Source organism: Acomys minous (genome assembly GCF_964271855.1).
Source record: "Acomys minous genome assembly, chromosome: 2".
In the NCBI taxonomy this organism is placed as follows: Eukaryota; Metazoa; Chordata; class Mammalia; order Rodentia; family Muridae; genus Acomys; species Acomys minous.
This window is the reverse complement of record NC_140484.1, coordinates 67,665,070-67,686,536: the sequence shown is the minus strand read 5'-3', so window position 1 is coordinate 67,686,536 and position 21,467 is coordinate 67,665,070. Positions and strand designations below refer to the sequence as shown.

The window sequence follows — 21,467 nt, the reverse complement described above, 5'->3', positions numbered from 1 at the left end:
AAAGATGCTTGAATGATGCTATTTCACTCCCAGGATGGAAAACTTCTATGGCTGCCCTTATGACTTCATTGAGATTTTTGATGGCCCGCAGAGTGAATCATTTTCACTGGGGAGATTCTGCTCAGAAACAATCCCAGTATTTACCTCTTCTTTAAGCCACATGAGCGTGGTGTTCCACAGTGATGCAATTGTCACCAACATTGGATTCTTTGCATCTTATGAGTCTCTGTTGCAGGACGAGAAAGGCACAGGTAGGTCTTTTCATCAGTTCAACCACCAGCTCTGCTTGGTAGAGACACTGAACTCTGATGGACATTCAGCCACCTGAGTTCTAGGGATATGAGAGTGGCTCCCAAGCTCTGGGTCAGTTATAGCTCCTAAGATGTAAGTTGAAGAGACTGGCTGAGCATATTGCCCTGGACTAAGATGCACACGTATTCTGAGGTTACAAGTCCGTGAACTGTTAGGAGAAAGGGGACTCAGCCAGCCCCATGTTAGGGCCTGTTTTATTCACGACTATGTATGTTAATAATGAGTTTACAAATGGTAGAGCGACAGTGTTTATATACTCAATATTGTCACTTTACGAAAGGCTTTTGAGACCTTTTCTTGAGTTTTGTGAAATATAAAACTAACCCAGGGTGTGTGTGTGTCGGAGTGTTCAAAACAACTCTCCCTGGATCACATTTGCATCATGCCTGAGGCACTCAGCAGCCAGCTTTAACCCATAAGGTACCCCCTCCAATGTGAAAGCAGAGCCACGGCAGAGAACATGGCCTCCTTACCTTCAAGTGCTCATCAGCAAAGGGGAGTCACAGGGTGGTGACCTAGTTTGTCTGCTTTTTCAGATGTGGTGCTCAGACTAGCCAACGGCAGCCACCCATGTGAGGGCCGCGTTGAGCTCTACTACAATAGCAGCTGGGGCACAGTGTGTGATGACAGCTGGGACCTGAGAGACGCTCAGGTGGTGTGCCGGCAGCTGGGCTGTGGTGGGGCTGTGGCAGCCACTGGCCGGGCACATTTTGAGTGCGGCCTAGGCCCCATTGTCCTGGATGACATGGAGTGCATGGGAACAGAAGCCAGACTGTGGCAGTGCCTCCACAGTGGCTGGTTCGCCCACAACTGTGGTCACCATGAAGATGCTGGTGTCGTCTGCTCAGGTGGGCTGAGTTCTGAACCAGGTGGGTTAATGACTTTCCAGTTCTGGGAGCCTCCTGCCCCATCACACATAAAGCAGGAAGAACAGTGTCCAGGCCACTGTCCCCCAACAAACCTACCTACCTGCTACTGGAGGAGGTGTGTTTTTCATAACCATTTCCTTTAATCTGACTCTTTATTTGAGTTCCTTTTATAAGGATGCTTCAAATTTTATCAGCTGAAAAAAGAACCAGGGCCACAAGCTGTGAACAGACCACACTAAAACACAAAAATGACATCTTAGTTATTCTTCAACTGCTATGACAAAACACCAGGGACGATATAACTCATAGAAGAAAATCATTTCTTTGGGTTCCTCGTGGGTCCAGAGGGTTGCAGTCCATGATCGCCATGATGGGGAGCATTGACAACAGGCAGGAAGGCATGGTGGTGGTGCAGTAGCTGAGAGCTCACATCTTGATCCACACAGAGAAACAGATCAAGCTATTTGGGAGCTTCTTAGGCTTTTGAAATTCCAAGGCCTACCCCCCAGAGACCGACCTCTGAAGGCACACTTCCTAATCCTTCCCCAACAGTTCCATCAGCTGGGAGCTAAGCATTCAAATATATGAGCCTATGGAGGCCATTTTTCACTCAATCCACCACACCCAGTGACAATGAAATCACGTGAGACATTTTTAAAATTTAATAGGGCTTGAATAAGGCTCAATGTTTGAGCACTGGCTACTCTTCCAGAAGGTCCAGGTTCAGTTCTCAGCACCCACATGTGAGCTACACAGCAAGTTTGAGGCTAGCCTGGACTACATGGGATCTTGTCTCTAAATTGATCAGCTGATTAAATAATTAAAAATAAGAATTACAAAATCAAACCAACTAGCAAGAAAGATGTTTCATATAGATTACTATTACTGTGGTCATAGTTTTGTAAAAACATTTTTTGTAAAAAAAGAAAATTATATTCTATTATTCATTATCAGGACAGAATGGACCTAGAAACTAGGGTGGTGACTTGGGATCCCATCTTAGAACACAGGTGGGATACATTGGTTTCTTCCCCAAACAAATAGTTCAAATAAGCAAGCTTAGCTGCAGGGGGCTTAATAGACTGAAGAGAAGTGACAGTGACTTTCTACTTGTCTTGTCTTTCATAGGCTCTCTGTCCCACTCAGCACCATCATTTCCTGGGGATGATATGATTTCAGGTAATGTCACCTGTTCTTGATTGATTGCATTTGGCTGTCACTTGCATTGTCAAAGTCACACTGGGAAGTAGGGTAGAGGTTTAAGGGCCAAACATCCTGTCTTCAGCGTCACTTAATTGAGCAAATCTCTGAACAGTCTCTGTTTCCTCTTCTGGAGTAGTGATGTGGATGGTGGCATTTGCATCCTCAGGCTATGTCAGGATTAGGAGACTGCCCTTGTGCCAGAGGGAGAGGTTGGCACAGTGCTTGGCTTGTGACAGAACACGCTACGTAGACATCAGCCATTATCTTCTGACGAGAGCACTGTAAGAGTTTCCCTCCGCACACTGCTTTCTCCATGGTGTATCTAAGAATGGAGAATATGAAAGCATTAACTCTTTCATTCGCTCCCGGCTCTTTGGGGGTCCAGTAGTTGCCACATTTCAAATTCAGTCAACCATTCTTCAGGGCAAGTCTGTAAGTGCAAAGTTCAACATGTAGAGAAGAGTTGAGAGAAAGCATGACCCCAATCCTTCAGAGGAATAACCTGACATTCTGGTCTCAGAGGTCCCCCAAAGGATGCTTTTTTTTAAAACTTTAAACTGTATCTGTTCTTTAAAATGACTGTTAACCCAAGCTCTGATTTTAATGGGCTTATAAAGTAGTTTGTATTCACTGTGTGATTGAGGGATAGAAGGATTGTCCTTTACAGAAGAAAAGTGCTGGGAAGGAATGTGATGAGAAGCTGTCTTTAGATGGTCCTGAAGGTGGAGAGCCCACTAAAAGTTGATGAAGAGTTGATGACATTGTATTGATGACATTGTATAATTGTCTTCTTTTGCTTTCCATCTGCCTTTAGCATGGCCAGTAAAGCAGCCAGAGGTGACCACATCAACAGGTAACCTTTTCTTCTCTCCCCAGTTGCCTTTTTCCTTTGCAGTGTTTGAGCCCAGATTCCAGCATTGCTGGAGGAGAAGCATCTCTGCTGAACACACTGTCTATCCCCAGCCTACTCCCCAGCTCAGGCTGGCTCTGTTGATGGATGCTACTGAAGGGAGAACTAGAAATGCCTGGCCCACCTACAAAATGTGGGACTAGAAAATAGTTCAGGAAGCAAGAATGATTTGCAGGGGGTTAGTATAGAAGCTTGTTTCTGTTAAGGCTTAGGGTGCCATGCTGTGCCTCCCTAGCCCTACCTAGGAACTGATCTTGGCTGTTTTCTGACTTTGTATTCCCTTCTGACATGACAACCTTTGAATATGGACATCAGCATGAATTCCCAGGAACACCTTGATACATTGGGAGCACTTGATCCTGGTGTCTAGTGTTACCATCCCCTGATCAGTGTACACACACACACACACACACACACACACACACACACATTCTTAGGGCAGCTCCTCGTGAAAAAAAAAACTTTTGAGTACCAAGATTTTCAACTTGCAGTAATAGGACCCAGGGCAAGTTTCTGGTCCAGCTGGCCAAGGACCAATCATTTCTATACCAAACACCATCTTGAATACACATTGAATAGTACCAGGGACAATAAAGGGGAAGTGGGTTTGCCATCCTTTACTGTCAAGTCATGACCATCACCCCTCCCCCAGGAAATAGCTGCTTTTTCTACCTGTCTTTGAGGATGAACCATTAAGGGGATTATTCTCGGATTACCCACCAAGGTCTGGACCTGCGGCTGGTGAATGGGACAAGCAGGTGTGAAGGCCGAGTTGAAGTGTACTATGCCAACACCTGGGGCACCGTGTGTGACGACAACTGGTCCATAGAGGATGCCCATGTGGTCTGCAGACAGCTTGGCTGTGGTCCAGCTTTGTCCACCCTGCCAGGCACCACTTTCAGTCCTGGGTCAGGCAGCATCATCCTTGATGATGTCAACTGCACTGGAAGGGAGTCTTCCTTGGCACAGTGCCCTCACAGAGAATGGCTCACCCACAACTGTGGGCACCAGGAAGATGCTGGTGTCATCTGTTCAGGTAAGGGAAGTCCATCCTAGACCAGTCATAGGGCTGCCCAAGCCATGCCTGAGTGCTGGCACACATCAAGCCTGCCCCCATGGTGAGGACAGTGAGTTTCTTTGCCGACATTGAAAACTATGCTGCAGTAGTTGGAGTGTCTGTTTTCAAACGGAAGGTCAGAAGAGATTGGTCAGCCATAAAAGAAAGAAAATGGTAGTACTAGCCTCATAGGATTGGTAGGAGTTAACAAGACAACCCACATGCAATGTTTAGTTGAGCATGTAAGAAACCATAAATTACACAAAATTCCTAGCTGTTGTAATTTTTGTTAGTAAGATTAATTCTGTCATGATCACATGCCCAGGTTTTTAGGGAGGTAAAAGCCCACAGTAGAGGGGATATACCCTTGGGTGCTTAAGAGTTGCTCGCACCCAGCTTCCTTTAATTACAATTAAATGAAGACCATGCCCTTTAGGCCACTTCTCCATCATGGTTTCTAATATCTACCATCTCCTGTTTTCCTTCTCTCTGTAGACTCTCCGGATAACGGACATCCAGGTATCTATGAGTTCATGAGTACTATATTTCCTGCCTGGTGACTAGAGCCTACCAAAAAGAGTTTCTCTTCTGAGTTTTAAATCTTTTTGACAATTACCTGTGATCTGGAATGGCCTAGAAGATTAAGACTCAGGGATGTTTCCCAGTCCCCGGGGGCCTGGCATGCACCCAGAGGACAGGTGTTCTAGACAACGACATATTAGTGTGTCATCCTTCTGTACACGAGCACCTCGTTTTGGCAGGAAACCCCAATACCAACTTCTGACCCAAGATGCTCATGCAACAGAGACCTTGGCAGGACAAGGAGTGCAGGCAGTCCTAGATGGACCTGGAGGGGGGCGGGGCTCATTCTCTATTATCTGCCACCTACACTTGGCACCTGTGATGGAGCTGATGGCCTGACAATGAGCCCCTACCACGAGGCCACAGCTTCATGATGCGAACATGAATTATTCTAACTTAGAATAATGAATACATGTGCATGAGCCATTATCACACTTTAAATGGCAACTATTTGGTCAGCCCCTCAGTGGGGTTGTTGAAAGGCAAGCTCACTTATATGATGTAGATGGCACTTGAGAATGTGAGATTGCATTTTGTTTGCTTAGAACCTGCTTGTGTTGACTTTTCCCCATTCTTACCTGTGCAGCTGCCTCAGCGTCTGAGGAGGAACATCCACACGGTTTCCACCCGATAGGTATGGCCTACTCCTAACAGTCTGTGAATCTCTGTTCTGAGGCTGTTTGTGACTAACAGAAATGAAACAAACAAGGCGGGGGAGACAGCTCAGTAGGGAAAGTGCTGGCCATGCAAGCACAACCACCCGGTTCAGTGACCAGAACTCAGGCATGGTAGCACAGGCTTGTAATCCCAGTTTGGGTCACATGGAGACAGATGCCCGGGAACCGCTGGCCAGCCAGGCAAGGCAAATCATCCAGATCTAAGTAAAAATAAAAGACCTCGGCTCCAAAACTCAAGAGAGATGGTATCCTGAAGAATAAACCTGGGAGTGACATCTAATCTAGTCTACACACACACACAAAACACACACGGGGAGAGAGAGAGAGAGAGAGAGAGAGAGAGAGAGAGAGAGAGAGAGAGAGAGAGAGAGAGAGAGAGAGAGAGAGATTAGAGAAAGATCATTATTTCATTATTTTCATGGTCTTAGTGCTACATGACAAAGAAGCGTAGCTTCTATTATGCAGGTCTTTTCAAGGACAGAGGCAGTTAACCCACCCACCTCAGTCGTAACATCTGATGTTCAAAGGCTGAGTTTCACACTGTGCTCTAGTGAAATCTCTGGAAAGAGCCTGCCGCAATCCTGAGGGCTCAGACTCTGAGCATCAACTCTGTCTGGTTTAGTTGAGGCCCTTTTCCTGGTTAATTCCCCCGTGTTGCCGCAGGGATGCTCTATCCCTCTGATAAATACTTTACAGCCTTCTAAGTTCAAGTGGAGAGCAACTAATTTTATTTTGTAAATCACGTCCTATCTGAGAGACCCAAGTTAGAAATGCAATCTCAACTCTCAGCATGCGATCTGTCATTTTCAGTTTTTAGAAAGCAACTTTCTGAAAAATGATGCTCAGAACAGTGAGTCCTGGAGAAAGAGGCAAAAGCCTGGAAACCCCAGTTGCTTGAGAGACTTAAACAGGAAGATTGCATGTTCCAAACCTGACTGGGAGTGAAGTCTAGGTCAGCATAGGAAAATTAGTGAGACTCTTATCTCAAAAGAAATGGTAAGAAGAGAGCTAGGGAAATAGCTCCATGGGGGCATAGTTCTTTTAGGTACTTTTATATCTTCCTCAGTGCTAGCCTGTGGCCTCCATTCCCCTAACAAAGCTGCTGAGGACAACAGGCCAGCATACATGGAAACACAATCAATTTCCGGTACAGAAAATGGTCATATGTGTCTCCCACATCAGCACAGCCCTTCATAGACAGGCGTATGTCTACCACCCCAACAGCAGACTTCACACCAGGCTAGGACTCTCCAGCTCAATGCACTGCCCCCTTGAGCACTGAAAGATCCTCAACTGACTTGACCCTTGGCTCCTGCAGATCTACATTTGGTGAGACTGGCTGATGGGAGAAGCCACTGTGAGGGCCGAGTAGAAATCTACTTCAATGGGACCTGGGGGTCTGTGTGTGATGATCTTTGGAGCATACAGGCCGCCCAAGTGGTATGTCAACAACTGGGCTGTGGGGTGGCCCTGGCAGCCCCCAGGAGCAGTCTGTTTGGCGATGGCTCTGGCCCCATCTTCCTAGACGATGTGAGGTGCTTGGGCACAGAGACCAACCTGGGGCGCTGCCACCACCTCGGCCTGACTGTGCACAACTGTGAGCACCATGAAGACGCGGGAGCCATCTGTTCAGGTATCTGATCTCTGCCAGACCTTTATTTTCCTCCCAAGCAACAAACTGGGCAGAACAACACCGAAGGGCACAGGGTCCCTGCTGAGGCAAACTTGTCCAGGCTTTTGTATTGAGAATCCTATGACCCTCAAGCACACTGGACTCCAACAGCCAACAGCATTGGTCACCCCAGTGTCAGGAAATGAGTGCCCATCATCCATTGTCACAGCCTGTTCCCCCAGGCCTTACACACAGAAGTCCTATAAGCAGTAATGTATCTGAGAGCTAGAGTGATGGATGCCCTGTGTAGAGTAAACAGCTGGGAATGGTCCTTTTGTGTGCGTCAACCTCCTAAGTCCTCCTGATATTTCAAACATCTTAGCTATGCAAATACTCTCCTCATTGTGTTGCCCATGTTGAGACTCTCTTGCCATGAGGGACAACTTTAGGTAAACACTCAAAAAACTTGACCAAAGAACCCTGTGGAAGAGGGGGAGGAAGGATGGTAAGAGCCAAATGGGTCAAGGAGACCACAAGAAAACCCACAGCATCAACTAACCTGGGCTCATAGGAATTGACACTCAGGGAACCTGCATGGGACTGTCGTAAGCCCTCTGCGCATAGGTTGTTCTTCTTGTGGGACTCCTAACAGTGGGAGAAGGGACTGTCTCTCACCCTTTTGCCTGTTTGGGGGACCCTTTCCTTCTACTGGGTTGCCTGGTCCAGCCTTAATACAAGGAGCCTGGAGAGGATTCGCTCCCATTTGGCTTGTGGTATTTTATCCACTGATGCGAATGCTTCTAATTTTTCCTTTTAGCTGTTGGTGTTGCCTCAGCTTTGACAGAAGTGGCCCCCACAGTTGGTAATATTCTCACTGCTTTCCTCGCTACCTCCTCATTATCAGATCTTTCTAGGGATCTGCCCTCAGTTTATAGTTTGTACTATTTCTGGCTACCTAGAGCTCAGCCTTCCTAGGATGGCAAAGGAGAAAGTGAAACAGAGGGGAGGCTACTCACATGGACTGTTAACTGCTTGCGTTCCCTTAGCTTCTTAGGTGATTTTTAACTTTGAACCCACACCAAGGGACTAGCTTGGTCTAAAAAGAAAAAGACGAAACTTGAGTTTGACATATTTCATACCAATGCCTAATGGGATTTCGTGACTTGGATCCATAGATATGTTTATCATTGTAATATCTGTAACATATTTTTCAGTCTGGAGATAAGAAATCAGGATTAGCCAGAGAAAATAACTCTGTGAACCTAGAATCATTAATTTGGTGCAGTCCTGTGGGGCTTAGAGGCAGGAGCACCAGAGTTCCTATAGTTCTGAGATTCAGAGGGGTAGCATTAAGAATTAAAGAAAATCCCACCATGGTGCCCATGACACTCCAGAACTAGGCTCTGAATCTCCCCCCAGACCAGCTCACCATCAGGTTGGTGGATGGAAAGGACCGGTGTGAAGGACGAGTGGAAGTTCATCATAATGGCACATGGGGCACTGTTTGTGATGACCTTTGGGACATCGAGGATGCCCATGTGGTATGCAGACAACTGGACTGCGGGGAGGGTGTCAGTGCCCTTGGGAGTGGCCATTTTGGAGAGGGCATGGGGAGCATCTTCCTGGATGACATGAAGTGCCAGGGCAGTGAGACCTCGCTAGGCCAGTGCCACCACCAAGGCTTGTCTGTCCACAACTGTGGTCACCACGAAGACGCCGGTGTCATCTGCTCAGGTACTTGCTGCTGGCTTTGCCAACGATTCTTGGTGAGGATACTGGGAATTAACTTGGGGACATTTGGATCCTGTTGGGGTCTGCTAGTTATGCCCAAGTCCTCTTTCAACATTCTAATGCTTGCTGGGGCAGCTGTACATAATGTTTAGTATAACAGCCCTACTGCCCACCCTGCTCTTGCTTCTGGGATGCCAACCCATGACTCACGGCCTCCCTCAGTACGCCATGCTTGACACAACACCCATAAGTTCCCTTTAGAGTCTGCAACTCTACTTTCCTTAAGGACTCTCAAGGTTTTCGGTCCACTAACCACTACAATAGTGGCATCTTCTGTATATTCTGTTCTGAGGCCTGAGGCTGACTCTTAGTACTGGTCTTGAGAAGTCTATGAACACAATCCAGTTTCCTTTTGATCTCTCATTTGGGATGGTTTTCCGTTGCTTTGTTTCCTTCTTTCTTCATTTAATTGAGCAAAGTTTATTGATTATGTTTTCTTTAGCTCTACCCCAACATAAAGTAAAATAGAGAAAAAAAAATCAGATGAGATGAAAATAACCTTGGACAAGTGTCTCTTAAATGGGGCCAAGACTAGGATAAGAGAAATTTAAGTCATGTATCAGTTTATTATATTTATATATGTATATATATATATATATATATTCCCTTTCCTTTGTAGATTTTACTTATCCTTTGACAATTTCAATCAATATTATCTTGATTGTATCTATCCCCTATTCCCTCCTCCTACTTTCCATGAATACCTGGATTCCACCCAACATGTCCTCCTGGCTCTCCTTCTGTGTCCTTTCCTTTCTGCTTTCTTTTTTTCTGTAACCCACTGAGTCCAGTTAATGCTGCCTGCTGGTGTATTGGCTGATCTTGTCAGCTTGATCTTGTGCAGATAACCACACCTGCAGTGAGTCACGAGGTCACAGCCGTACCAGGCCAGGAGGCACGGCGCCCCCTCCGTCTTCCAGCTCCTTACATTCTTTCTGCCCCCTCTTTCTCAGTGTTCCCTGAGCCTTGAGGGGGTCGGTATAAATGTCCAATTTATAGTTGAGCACTCAATAATCACTCACTCTCAGCACTTTGAGAATAAGAGTCTGTGTTGACTGCTTGTTTAATATATATTTCATGAGCACGTGCTGTGATGCATGCAGAGCTCTCTAGGCACTGGGGATGTGGCTACTGGACACAAAAGTATTTGTTCCTGTGTTTCAGAAGGAGGGCTGCAATCACTTATGCAGTTCCATTATGATAGACTATTAACAAACTTGACTGAAGACGGAATCTGGGGTGATAATGTGTTTTATTGCTGTAATGCACTATTTTCTTCCAGTGTTCAGACCATTCAGCATTGTGTTGCAATCCTAGTCAGTATTATCAATCTAAGGGACAAACTAAGAAGGTGCCTAGTAATTTGCCTCTCTGCAAAACACATCTTCTTCATTGTACCAGAGATGTGGCCTTCCAGAAAAACAAGCTGACCTCTAGACAATGAGCATTTGTCACTTCCTGCCTTCATACATCCCTATCTCTGTTTCAGTCTTAGTCAAACAAAACAGCAACAAACCCTGCTCTTTGATTTAGTTCCACATCCCAGAAGCTGTCTGTATGGAATTTTAATTTATCTCATGTATCAGCTTTCTAAATAAATATGATCTTCTTAAGTTTCTGTTTTTTTTTTCCATTTCAGCATCAGGGACAGAAATGACAACTTCACCTGGTAATATCTCTTTCCTTTTTCTTTTCTTTTCTTTTTTTTTTATATTATTTTCTCTAAGTCAGATATGTATAGGGTGTCTGATCTGTAATTAAGGTTCCAGTTTGTAAATCAAATGAAATGACAATCTGTGACTTGGTGGAATGTTTGTGTAAAATATACAAAGCCCTGCATTTGATCCCAGCATGGCATGGGGCTGGCAATCACATATCTTTAAGCCCAACACCTGGGACGTAGAGGCAGGAGGATTCAAAGTCATTGGCTACAAGTGAATTTGAGGACAATCTGGGCTACATGAGATTCTATCTCCAAAAAGTTATGTATGAAAAGGGAAACTGCACCTAAATTTCTATCAAGTCACAAGATGTTTCTTCAATTATTAACAGAAAGCGTACACTGCACTGGAGTGCTTCTCTCAATTGCAATATAGTGTGTCTGCTCTGTTCCCTTTGTCATGTGCATGTGAACGTGTGTGTGTGTGTGTGTGTGTGTGTGTGTGTGTGTGTGTGTGTGTGTTTAGAGGGATGCATGTGTATACCTGTGCTTGTGGAATCCAGAAGTTGGCATCAGGTGTTGTCCTCCTCAGTCACTCTCCATTTGGTTTCTTGAGGCAGGGTCTCTCACTGAACCAAGCTGGCTGGACAAGGAGCTCCAGGGATCTTCCTGTTTCAGCCTCCCCAGGGCCAGCTCTTAGATGCATGCTGGGAATCAAACCCCAGCTCTTCATACCTACATGGCAAACACTTTATCAACCGAGCTATCTCCCTGGCCCCTGTTCCCTTCTTTTTTGACACAATATCTGGTGTCTGAGGTAAACTACTATGGCGTAGCTTTACTCATATTCTCTCAGAGTTGACACATAGCATCTTCAGCCAGTTTTCATTCTTTAATAATCATCGTAAGACTTCAGACATCTCAGACAAAACTCTGGTCTACATGTTCATAAAATAATGAAGAGACACGTGCTTCCAGTGTGTTTTACAGGACAGAACACCAGTTCAGGAGTATGAAAATAAGAAGGAAGGAACACCACAGCTGGGTGTGCTGGGGAAATACCAGATCTCTCTTTTGAATACAGTCTACCAATATATATATATATATATATATATATATATATATTTGATGAGGCCTATAGTGAGAGAGCTTTTGAATTTCTGGTTGAACCCTATTTGCTCAGATTTCTGTGACTGAAAGGAAACTTCACGCTGTACCCTGGCATCCCCTGGTTTATGCTCTGACTCCTCTGGCTCCAGCATTAGCCATTGAGTGATGATGGTCCACAGGACCCCTTACTGCTCAGAGTTGCTGCCCCTTCATCTGCAGAACAGGAGGATAAAAAGTCACTTTAGAACTATGTCCTGGGGACTCAGTGGTCTACGTTGTTCAGGACACAATAGTGGGATCTCCTCATGGATGTGTGTACTGCTGTGTGCTGTGTCCATCAGCTCTTATGCAAGCCCCTCTCACCTTACACACTCTTGTACGTTTCCTTCCACATGACAAGTTGGGGCTCACAGTAGAACTTGTGTTGATGAGCACACACTTAAACAGGCTGGAGATATACCATCCCAGTTCCCTCTGAACCGTAAACAGGAAAATTGTACGTCATCCATATTTCCAAAATCACAAAGCCATATTCTGGGCTATGTAAATATTAACTTGAAAGGAAATGAGATGATGAAAACAGTTCCTTCGCTTTGCATTGAACCTGTAATGTGTACCCAAGTGCTCCAGGCCAGGAGTGAGGTGTGACACCATTGCACCTCAGCATTTTACAGGGGCTGAGAGAAGCTTCAGAGACCACAGAGACCAGAAGCCCCAAATGGGGACCACATGAACCCACTAACCCACTTAAGAACTGAAATTCAGATCAGGCAGTTTTGCCTATGAGTACAGAAGTTATCTTTAGCTCCACATTTTTCTCCTTTTCAAATTTGTGTGTACTTCTTGTGTATTTTCATTGTACAGGACACTGGGTTACTTAGAGCCACTTCCACACATGTACACATTGTGCACAGCGTGCCCCGTCTCATACCATTGGCCCTCCCTTTTCTTACTCCCATCAGCCCCTTGGATCCTCTGAACAGACTTGTTTCTATTTTCACACCACACAAACACACATGACTTTATGCATCTGTATAAAAACCCACAGACCACAAATGAAGGAAGACACGGTATCATCTGTCTTCTTAAGACTGGCATCTTTCCAGTTGCATCCATTTTCCTGCAAATGATACAGCTTTGTTCTTTGTTAGCTCTACATTTTAAAAGGAGAGGGTCTTATATAGGAAACCACACATTCAACTATTTTCTTCCTAAACACAGGGCCTCATACAAGTTATTTACACCCAAGCTACAGAATTCTAGCTTGGGCACCACCACCACCACCCAAAAAAACCCCTCAAAATGCCCAATGGTAATGTGACATTCGCTGGGACAGCAATTTGATGAGGCTATGCAGAGAAGGCTGCCCTGTATATGAACACAGGTTTTTCCATTTTCTCCTCACCCTAACGTGTGTCCAGGTTGTGGGCATCTCCATTTTGGTGTCTCCCAGAGTTTGCTGTGCAGACAACTCACTTGGGATTCTGATAAAAATGCAGCTTTGCATGCAACGGTCTGCATTTTTCCCTTTTTCTTTTATTCTATGACTGTGAATGTTTTGTTTGCATGAGTGTCTGTGTACCGCGTGTGTGCCTGCTGCTGGCAGAAGTCAGAAGAGAGCCTCAGATTTCTCAGAAATGGAGTTATGGATGTTGGTGAACCATTATGTAGGGCTGGGAATGAGACATAGGCTATCTTCAAGATCAGTAACTGCTCTTAATGACTGAGACATCTCTTTGGACCTTGGAGACTGGATTTCTAAGAGCGGCTCATAGACACCGCTGATGTGCAGGGTGGACCTTCCCATGCAGTGGCTGAAGTTCTGAGATTCCATGGTCACATAACTCTCTTATACAGATTCTGGAAGCCACGTCTCTTGGCTCCAGCCCAATATACTTACTACCTTGACGTTGCTCTCTTCCTCCAACTTTATGAAACATAGAATGAGGAAATCCAATTGGGAACAAGGCAGAACCTCATGTGTTAGGACACATTTGTGTGTGTGGGGGGGGGTCATTTACATTTACAAATAAACTTGATTGGCAAGAATGGCATTTAATTACAATTTTCTTACCCCGCTGGTTTCAATAGTTCCTACCTCAAGCCCAGCTACAGTTTTGTTCCTTACAACTGGTAAGTTTTCCACTCATTTTTCTAATCACTTCCTATCAGGGATGATATGATATTGAAACTTTACCAAGCTGGTACAATCTTACTCCTGATTTTCCCAAGAGTCACTTGGCTGAAATGATATCTCAAGAAATAGGCAAGATCACAGAAGTAGACCAAGAAGGTCTCTATGCAACCAATCCAAGATCCCAAGTTCAAATCCAAGTGCTTGCATTCATGCTGGGGCATTCCGCAAACCTCTCTCACAGGCTGTCAATGTGTTGTTGCTGTTTGCAAGGCCTTAGCACTTGGCTCTCTTGCCTATTAGGAAAAAAAAAGATTAGAAGTGGGGTATAGGGACCGGGAGGGCTAGCCCCATATTGGCAATGGCAGGGATGCTATTAGATGCTTCACTAGCCAAGCTGAGCAAACATGCCCACTTACTCCACTGTCCTTTGAGATACCTCTGCACTGTATGGGAATCCAGAGTGATACTCTTCCCAGTGAGTGCAGATCATTCACGTGGCAGGTTTCATCTCAGGAAAGACTTAATTTATAGTATCACAGTGTGTGTACTTTGAATTTGGACGTTTAAACTTACTCAGAAAGACACAAAATAACTACTCTTCATGTCAGTTTCCCCAACAGCAAAGGTAGACTGCAGTAAAGGCGGGGTAAAGTGTAACCAGAAAAATGGATGAAAACGTCTGGCTGGTTGGCTGATGCTCCCATTTGTGTTTTGTATCAGGCATCACTCCAACTCTTGTAGAAGGAATTCCTCCTTCTCCTGAAAAGGGCCTCCACCCACCACACAGCACAGGTAAGACAACAGGGGTGGGGGCAGTGATGGGGGTGGAGGTGGGAGGGGTAGCCATGATGTTGGCCCTATAGGAGGACAGGCTTGAGGGTGGCTGTCATTGTCCTTGTGCAGAGTACGTCACCAAACCAGACCCAGCACCAGGAGCAACGTGTTAGGAGGATAAGTAGACAAGTGGGGAGCTCCTTGGCCAGGTCAGAATTTCTGACAACACATGCATGCATGCTCGTGCACACACACACACACACACACACACACACACACACACACACACACCCCACAGGCCCCAACACACAACGCCCCCACATACACATATGTTTCCCTCATAGCATTTGTCATCACAGCAATTTTACAACTCCTTAGGAAATAGTTTATATTGTCTGTCGTCCCATGAAATAGGTCTCTTTCTGAGGACTCGAAAGATATTGTAGTTTTGTTGACTTTCTCTCCAGTACTAGCCCAATGCTGGCACAAAGGAGCTCACAACCACGATAAGTTAATTAGCTAAATGAAAACCTGTTGCCCATGCTCCATTTGCTAGGTCATTAATAGGTTTTGACAACTTACCTCTTCATGTTCGCAGCCTTTTTGACAACTCACACTCCAGTAAAAGGAAATCCTTCCCCTGATAAGAGCCTCTACCCACCACACAATACAGGTAAGACGGCGGGGGTGGGGTGGGGTGGTGGCCATGACATTGGGGCTATAGGAGGACAGGCTTGGGGGTGGTTGTCATTGTCCTTGAGTAGAGTGCCTCACCAAACCAGACCCAGCACCAGGAACAACAAGGTAGGAGGGTAAGTAGAGAGGTGGGGAGCTCCTTGGCCAGGTCAGAGTTTCTGACAACACACACATGCACACGTGTATGTGTGCATGCACACACACACACACACACACACACACACACACACACACACACACACTCCATCTATAACCACTCCAATGGGTAATTTAAATGTTCTTTTCTGTTCTGGGATACTTGCTTAGACTAACAACCATTTACATTGGTGAGTCTCCTTGACATTCACTCAGCATTAGCGGGCATCCAGTCTCTATGGTGTAGTTTAATCCAGCGAGATGGGAGATCATTTGTTGTGCTGTATTTAGAAAGAGGACCTGTTCAATGCTCATACTGACCACAATGAGAGATCAATTAAAGGACATTTATTTCATTTGTGTAGGCATGCAAGCATAGGTGTATGTAAATACCTAAGTATCTGTTCATGTGTACAGCACATATGTGTACACATATGTGTACACATGCACATTTCAGACATGTGTATACCACAGAGCCATCTCAGAGGTCTTCTTCAGATATGCCAACCACTTCCTTACAAATGGGGTCTCTCCTTGGCCTGGAGTTCACCAGAGAGGCTATCTCTGCTGGCCAGTAAGCCCCAGGGATCCACCTGTGTCTACCTCCCCAGCGCCGGGATGATACATGCACACCGCCATGCCTGGCAACATATGTGGGTTCTAGAAATCTACATGCTTGTGAGGCAACTGCTTTACCCTCTGAGTCATTTACCAGCCCAGACACTCAGGTAACAACTCCTGTTCTCTGGGTTTATGTACAGACTCGTCTTTAACCTCAGCAGAAGAGAAGACCTCCTCTGGTAATGCTTTCTCACTGTCATGTTTTGTTTTTCCCCCTTTCCTGTAAAATATTGTCCCCTTCCTATTAAGCCAACGAACCAAGCATCTTCAACCTCAACAGAATCAGTCCGCCTTCCCCACATTGTGCTGTTTCTTATTGGTCATGCTGTGCATAGGAGATGACCCTACTTAATGATCACATGGGCCACAAAATGAAGGCCAATAGAGGGACAAGGCCAGCATCGGTCTGCTCATTTTAACACCTCCCATTCTCTGGTTTCTACACAGACACATCTTCAGTCTCAGCAGAAGAAGAGACATCCTCTGGTAACATTTTTCAGTTTATATTTCTCAGTTTAATGTGCTCAGTGCTCGTAATCTCTCTGTTTGGAAGGTGGCTGTCAGTAAGGTTCTTCTTGTCTTTGTTTATTGATACAACTCCTCCAGGGTCAGCAGAAGCAACCTCTCCAGCTGGCAAAGTCCCCTGTAGTGTTGCTTAAGTAAAAGGATGTGTTTATTTTTAGTGGTGTTTATTAGTATGTTTAAATCAGATATAATAATGGGCTTCATTTTGACATTTCATATATTTGTACATACTGTATCTTTATCATAATTACTCATCTATCCTTTTTTATACCCTCCATCCGACTCCTGCTGGTACTCCTACTTCTATGTGGTGTGTGTGTGTGAGTGTGTGAGTATGAGTGTGAGTGTGTGTGTGTGTGTGTGTGTGTGTGTGTGTGTGTGTGTGTACTAGTGAGTAGAAACTGGGCTACTTACAGGAGCATGGGGAGGGAGTTATTCGCAGGGGTTATTTGTCGAACCCTTCTTAGGCATTACTTAATGCCTATGGCCCCTCAGAGATGGGAAGGGATTCCTAAGTGGCCCCCGCACCATGACAGAACAATAGTGTGGCCAATCTTGTGCAGGTCTTGGTGCAGGTAGTCTAAAGTTCCAAGAGGCCCATAGGCACACCATGCCCTGCAGACGGCATGCCTTTAAATCGCTATGACCTTTTCCCTAGAACTTACATTCTGTTTTGGTTTTGAAGTTTCTCATTTCTTTTCTTCATATGTAGCATGCGTTAAGTGAAACCCATGATCAACCCAACTCCTCTTCAATAGTGTTCCCTGATCTTGGAGGGGATGACCTAGGCCCTCTGAAGGCTGAGAATTTAAGTCAGTTCTCATTAGCACTTTGAACAGCTATGAATCTCTGCAGTAACCACTAGTCATACAAAAACAAGCTTCTCTGACCAAAGCAGAAATCAGAACCAATCTACGGGTGTAAACACAATTATTTAGATGTCAACTTGACAGCCATATAAATTCCATTTAGAGAAATAACAGCGATACCTTTCCCACTAGACCCATAACCATACTATGGGCCCCTGACTAGGATTACAGTACAAGATTCCTAGAGAGTAGCCTCAAATCTAAGCAGAAAAGAGTTGGTTACCTCCACAACAGTCATGCCACCCTTACACCAAGGGGCGCATCTTGCCTGGCAAATCAATAGTGTAGCACGCAGGCGTCACAGTGGAGCAAGACTAGTGATGACAGTGCTTCCCCAACAGCCTGAATAATACCACCCAGCACTGTGAAGACTAGCTAGCAAGAAGAAAGCGTACAGCCCAGCCCCACCTCAATGTCTGCAGACCCACCCAGCAAGCAAAGTGTATGGTGTCTTCATCAACAGAGATGGGTTCCTTATTTGCCATGTCATATTTAGAAAAGCAACCTGCTTAATGATCATATTGGCTACAAAGCAGGGATCAAATGAGAAGACACTCATTTCTAAACATCCTGTCTCTGGGTTTACACACAGATGCATCTTCAGCCTCAGAAGAAGACGAAACATCCTCAGGTAATTTTTGACTGTTGTGTTTCTTTAATACAATCAGAGATTTTCTTCTTTCTATTTGGCAACTGATGCTAGTTACATTTCTTCATATGTATATATATATATATATATATGTATATATATATAGAAGGCATATATACATATATATGCCTTCAAATTCAGAAAAAGCAACTTCTTCAACTGGTAAAGTTTCCTGTGGTGCTATTTAACAAAGAGCTATTATTCTTATTTGTCATGTTGTATTTAGAAAATGAGCCTACTTAAGGAATGCAATGACTCCAAAGACATGATTGATGAAAGACACTCATTTGTTCTGAGTATATGTGTATGCGTTCACACGTGACGGTGCATGAGAATGCATAGATGCTATTGTATATAGAGGCAGGAAAAGAACCTTGTGTGTTATTCTAAGGAATGTCACCCACTTCCTTTAAGACAAGATGTTTCAGGTGTGGTGGCACACGCCTTCAATCCCAACACTTTTGGGAGGCAGAGGCAGGCGGATCTCTGTGGGTTCGAGGTCAGCCTCATCTACAAAGAGAGTTCCTCCAAGACAGCCAGGGCTATTACGCAGAGAAACCCTGTCTCGAAAAACAAAAGAAAACAAACAAAAACCCAAGCCAAACAAACAAACAAGATAAGGTCTTTCATTAGCCTGGAGCTCACTAAGTAGACTAGAGTGACTGGCCAGCAAGCCACATGGGTCCTCCCGTCTCTGTCTCCCCAGTGTTGAGATTACAAGCACACACCAGCGCTCCCAGCATTTTCACCTAACTCCTGGGAATTGAGCTCAGGTTCCGCAGCTGGGCCATTCTTCCAGCCCAAGACACTAATTTGAAAGCCTCCTATTTTTTTTCTGGGTTTATACACAGATGTATCATCATCCACAGAAGTGACCTCCTCTGGTAATGTTTTCTGCATTCATTTGAATGAAATGAGAGCTCTTCTTCCTTCTAACTGGTAAGCGATCTGGATGTGCCTCTTCTTATCTTTGTCTACAGACGTTTCTTCAACCTCTGCAGAAACAAGTTCTTCACATGGTAAAGGCCCACATTGCGCTGCCTAACCAATGAGATGAGTTTCTCGTTTGTCATGTTGCATTCAGACAGGGAACCTACCTAATGGGCACTCTGACCACAAAGGAAAGATAGGGAAAACACCCCAAGTGTTGTCACACTCATGTTAGAGCACTGTGTTCTCTGGGTTTGCACACAGATGCATCTTCAGCCACAGCAGACGAGACCTCCTCGGGTAAAGTCTTTGGACTGTCAGATTTCTTATGGTCTTTCTTTTTGTGTTCGGAAAGTGGTCACACATACATTTCTTCTTCTCTTTGTTCGTAGATATGTCTTCAACCTCAGCAGAAGAGAAGAGTGCAGAGCCAACGGGTAAAGTCATTCACTGGGTTTAACTAATGAAAAGTGGGGTTTGTCTTTGAGGATTTTTATTATCATGCATTGATCATTCATTAAAGGTTTAATTATGACATTTGCACACATGTTGTGTGCTGACGTGGCCTTCATCACTCTCTCCTGTTCTCTCACGCTCCCTAGTTTTGTTTCTCTTCCCAGCTTGGCCATCTTCTAGTCTCATATCTTTCTTTCATGAACTGATCAGTTTAATTAGGTTATTAGAAGGGCCCCAGTCAGGAGGTTTTTTTGCAAGATTGCTGGCCACTTACCAGGGGCCACACCACTGAGGACCCTGTCTCTTTCTCCCAGCCGCCATCCACTGTCTATAAATCCTCATGGAGGGTGTGGTCTCATGGGCTCCTCCTCCCAGCCACCAGCCACTGTCTATAGATCCTCAATGGAGGGTGTGGTCTCATGGGCTCCTCCTCCCAGCCACCAGCCACTGTCTATAGATCCTCATGGAGGGTGTGGTCTCACGGGCTCCTCCTCCCAGCCACCAGCCACTGTCTATAGATCCTCATGGAGGGTGTGGTCTCATGGGCTCCTCCTCCCAGCCACCAGCCACTGTCTATAGATGCTCAATTGAGGGTGTGGTCTCATGGGCTCCTCCTCCCAGCCACCAGCCACTGTCTATAGATCCTCAACGGAGGGTGAGGTCTCATGGGCTCCTCCTTCTCCGTGGTGGAATGATAACGACAAGCCTGAGAGTTCAAGATCCCAACAACCACGTCCACACCTGTCCACCCTTTGCTCAAACCCATAGTCTCTTCTTGCTACCCTCTCACCATGATAAGTCCTGACACTTGGAAGGGGCGATACAGATGTCCCATTCAGTGGTGACTTAGTATTAGAACTTTGCCTAGCTGTGAGTCTCTTCAGTAACCATCAACCACTGCGAGAAGAGGCTTCTCTGATCAAAGCTGACAGCTATACTAATGTGGGGGGGGGGCATAAATATAAGCATCTCCAAAAAAAGCTGATGGGCACACATGTTCACTTAAGCAATACCACAAAAGTAGCTTCCCCACAAACACGTTTCACATCTCCAGGTCAGGTTACAGTACCAGACATAGATTCCCTTCTATGAAGATAACCTTGAGTTCAACTAGACAGGAGTTGGTTACCGCCATACCAGTTATGCCACTCCTGTGCTGGCGGGCATCTCTTGCTGGAAGGTGAGCATTGCAGCCTGCAGGGTTCACAGCTGAGAAGTGTTGCTGATGGCAGCTCTTTTCCTGCAATCTGCATAGCACCACCCATCACTATGAAAGCTAGCCAGTGGGGAGAGAGCTTTCTGCTCAGTTCCAGCTTTACCTCTCCGTGTCCTGCAAGCAAAGTGTGTGATATCTTCAGCAAGGGAGATGGTTTTGTCATTTGGCGTGTTGTATTTAGAAGATGAACCTACTTAACAATCACGCCGACCACAGTGAAAGCCACCCGTTTTAAAGCATCTTGTTCTCTGGATTTATACACAGGTGCATCTTCAGGCTCAGCAGATGATACATCTTCTGGTAATGTTTTTTTTTTAACTGTCAAATGTATTAAACACAGTCAGAGCTTTCCCTCCTTCTGCTTGGTAAAGGAATCCAGGTATACCTCCTGCTCTCTTCATCTACAACTCTTTCTTTAAGCTCAGCAAAAGCAAGATCTCCAGTGGGTTAGTCCTCCACTGTGATAATTAATTAAGAAGTTTTCCTAATTGTCATGTTGTGTTTACATAATGAGCCTACTAATGATCACAAAGCAATAATCACACACACACGCACACACACAGGAGTATCCTTTGATTATGTGTGTGTGCCTGTGCATACATGTGTGCATGTGCACACATGCACACAAACATACACATGCACACATATGTGCATGCATTCATGTGCTGCTCAGGGG

At 45.2% G+C, this 21,467-nt stretch overlaps 1 protein-coding gene across 1 annotated transcript in view; it reads left to right on the top strand.

The window, feature by feature from the left end:
• The window catches only part of LOC311609661 (scavenger receptor cysteine-rich domain-containing protein DMBT1), a gene marked incomplete at its 5' end in the record, with an annotated part of 112,701 nt that overhangs the window by 68,519 nt on the left and 22,715 nt on the right, over positions 1 to 21,467 (top strand). The window contains 11 exon segments of the mRNA XM_084802907.1: positions 34 to 251; positions 849 to 1,160; positions 2,310 to 2,360; positions 3,199 to 3,237; positions 4,019 to 4,330; positions 4,847 to 4,870; positions 5,520 to 5,567; positions 6,929 to 7,243; positions 8,040 to 8,084; positions 8,642 to 8,763; positions 10,653 to 10,661. Of these exon segments, the coding sequence (XP_084659033.1) occupies positions 34 to 251; positions 849 to 1,160; positions 2,310 to 2,360; positions 3,199 to 3,237; positions 4,019 to 4,330; positions 4,847 to 4,870; positions 5,520 to 5,567; positions 6,929 to 7,243; positions 8,040 to 8,084; positions 8,642 to 8,763; positions 10,653 to 10,661 (1,495 nt within the window).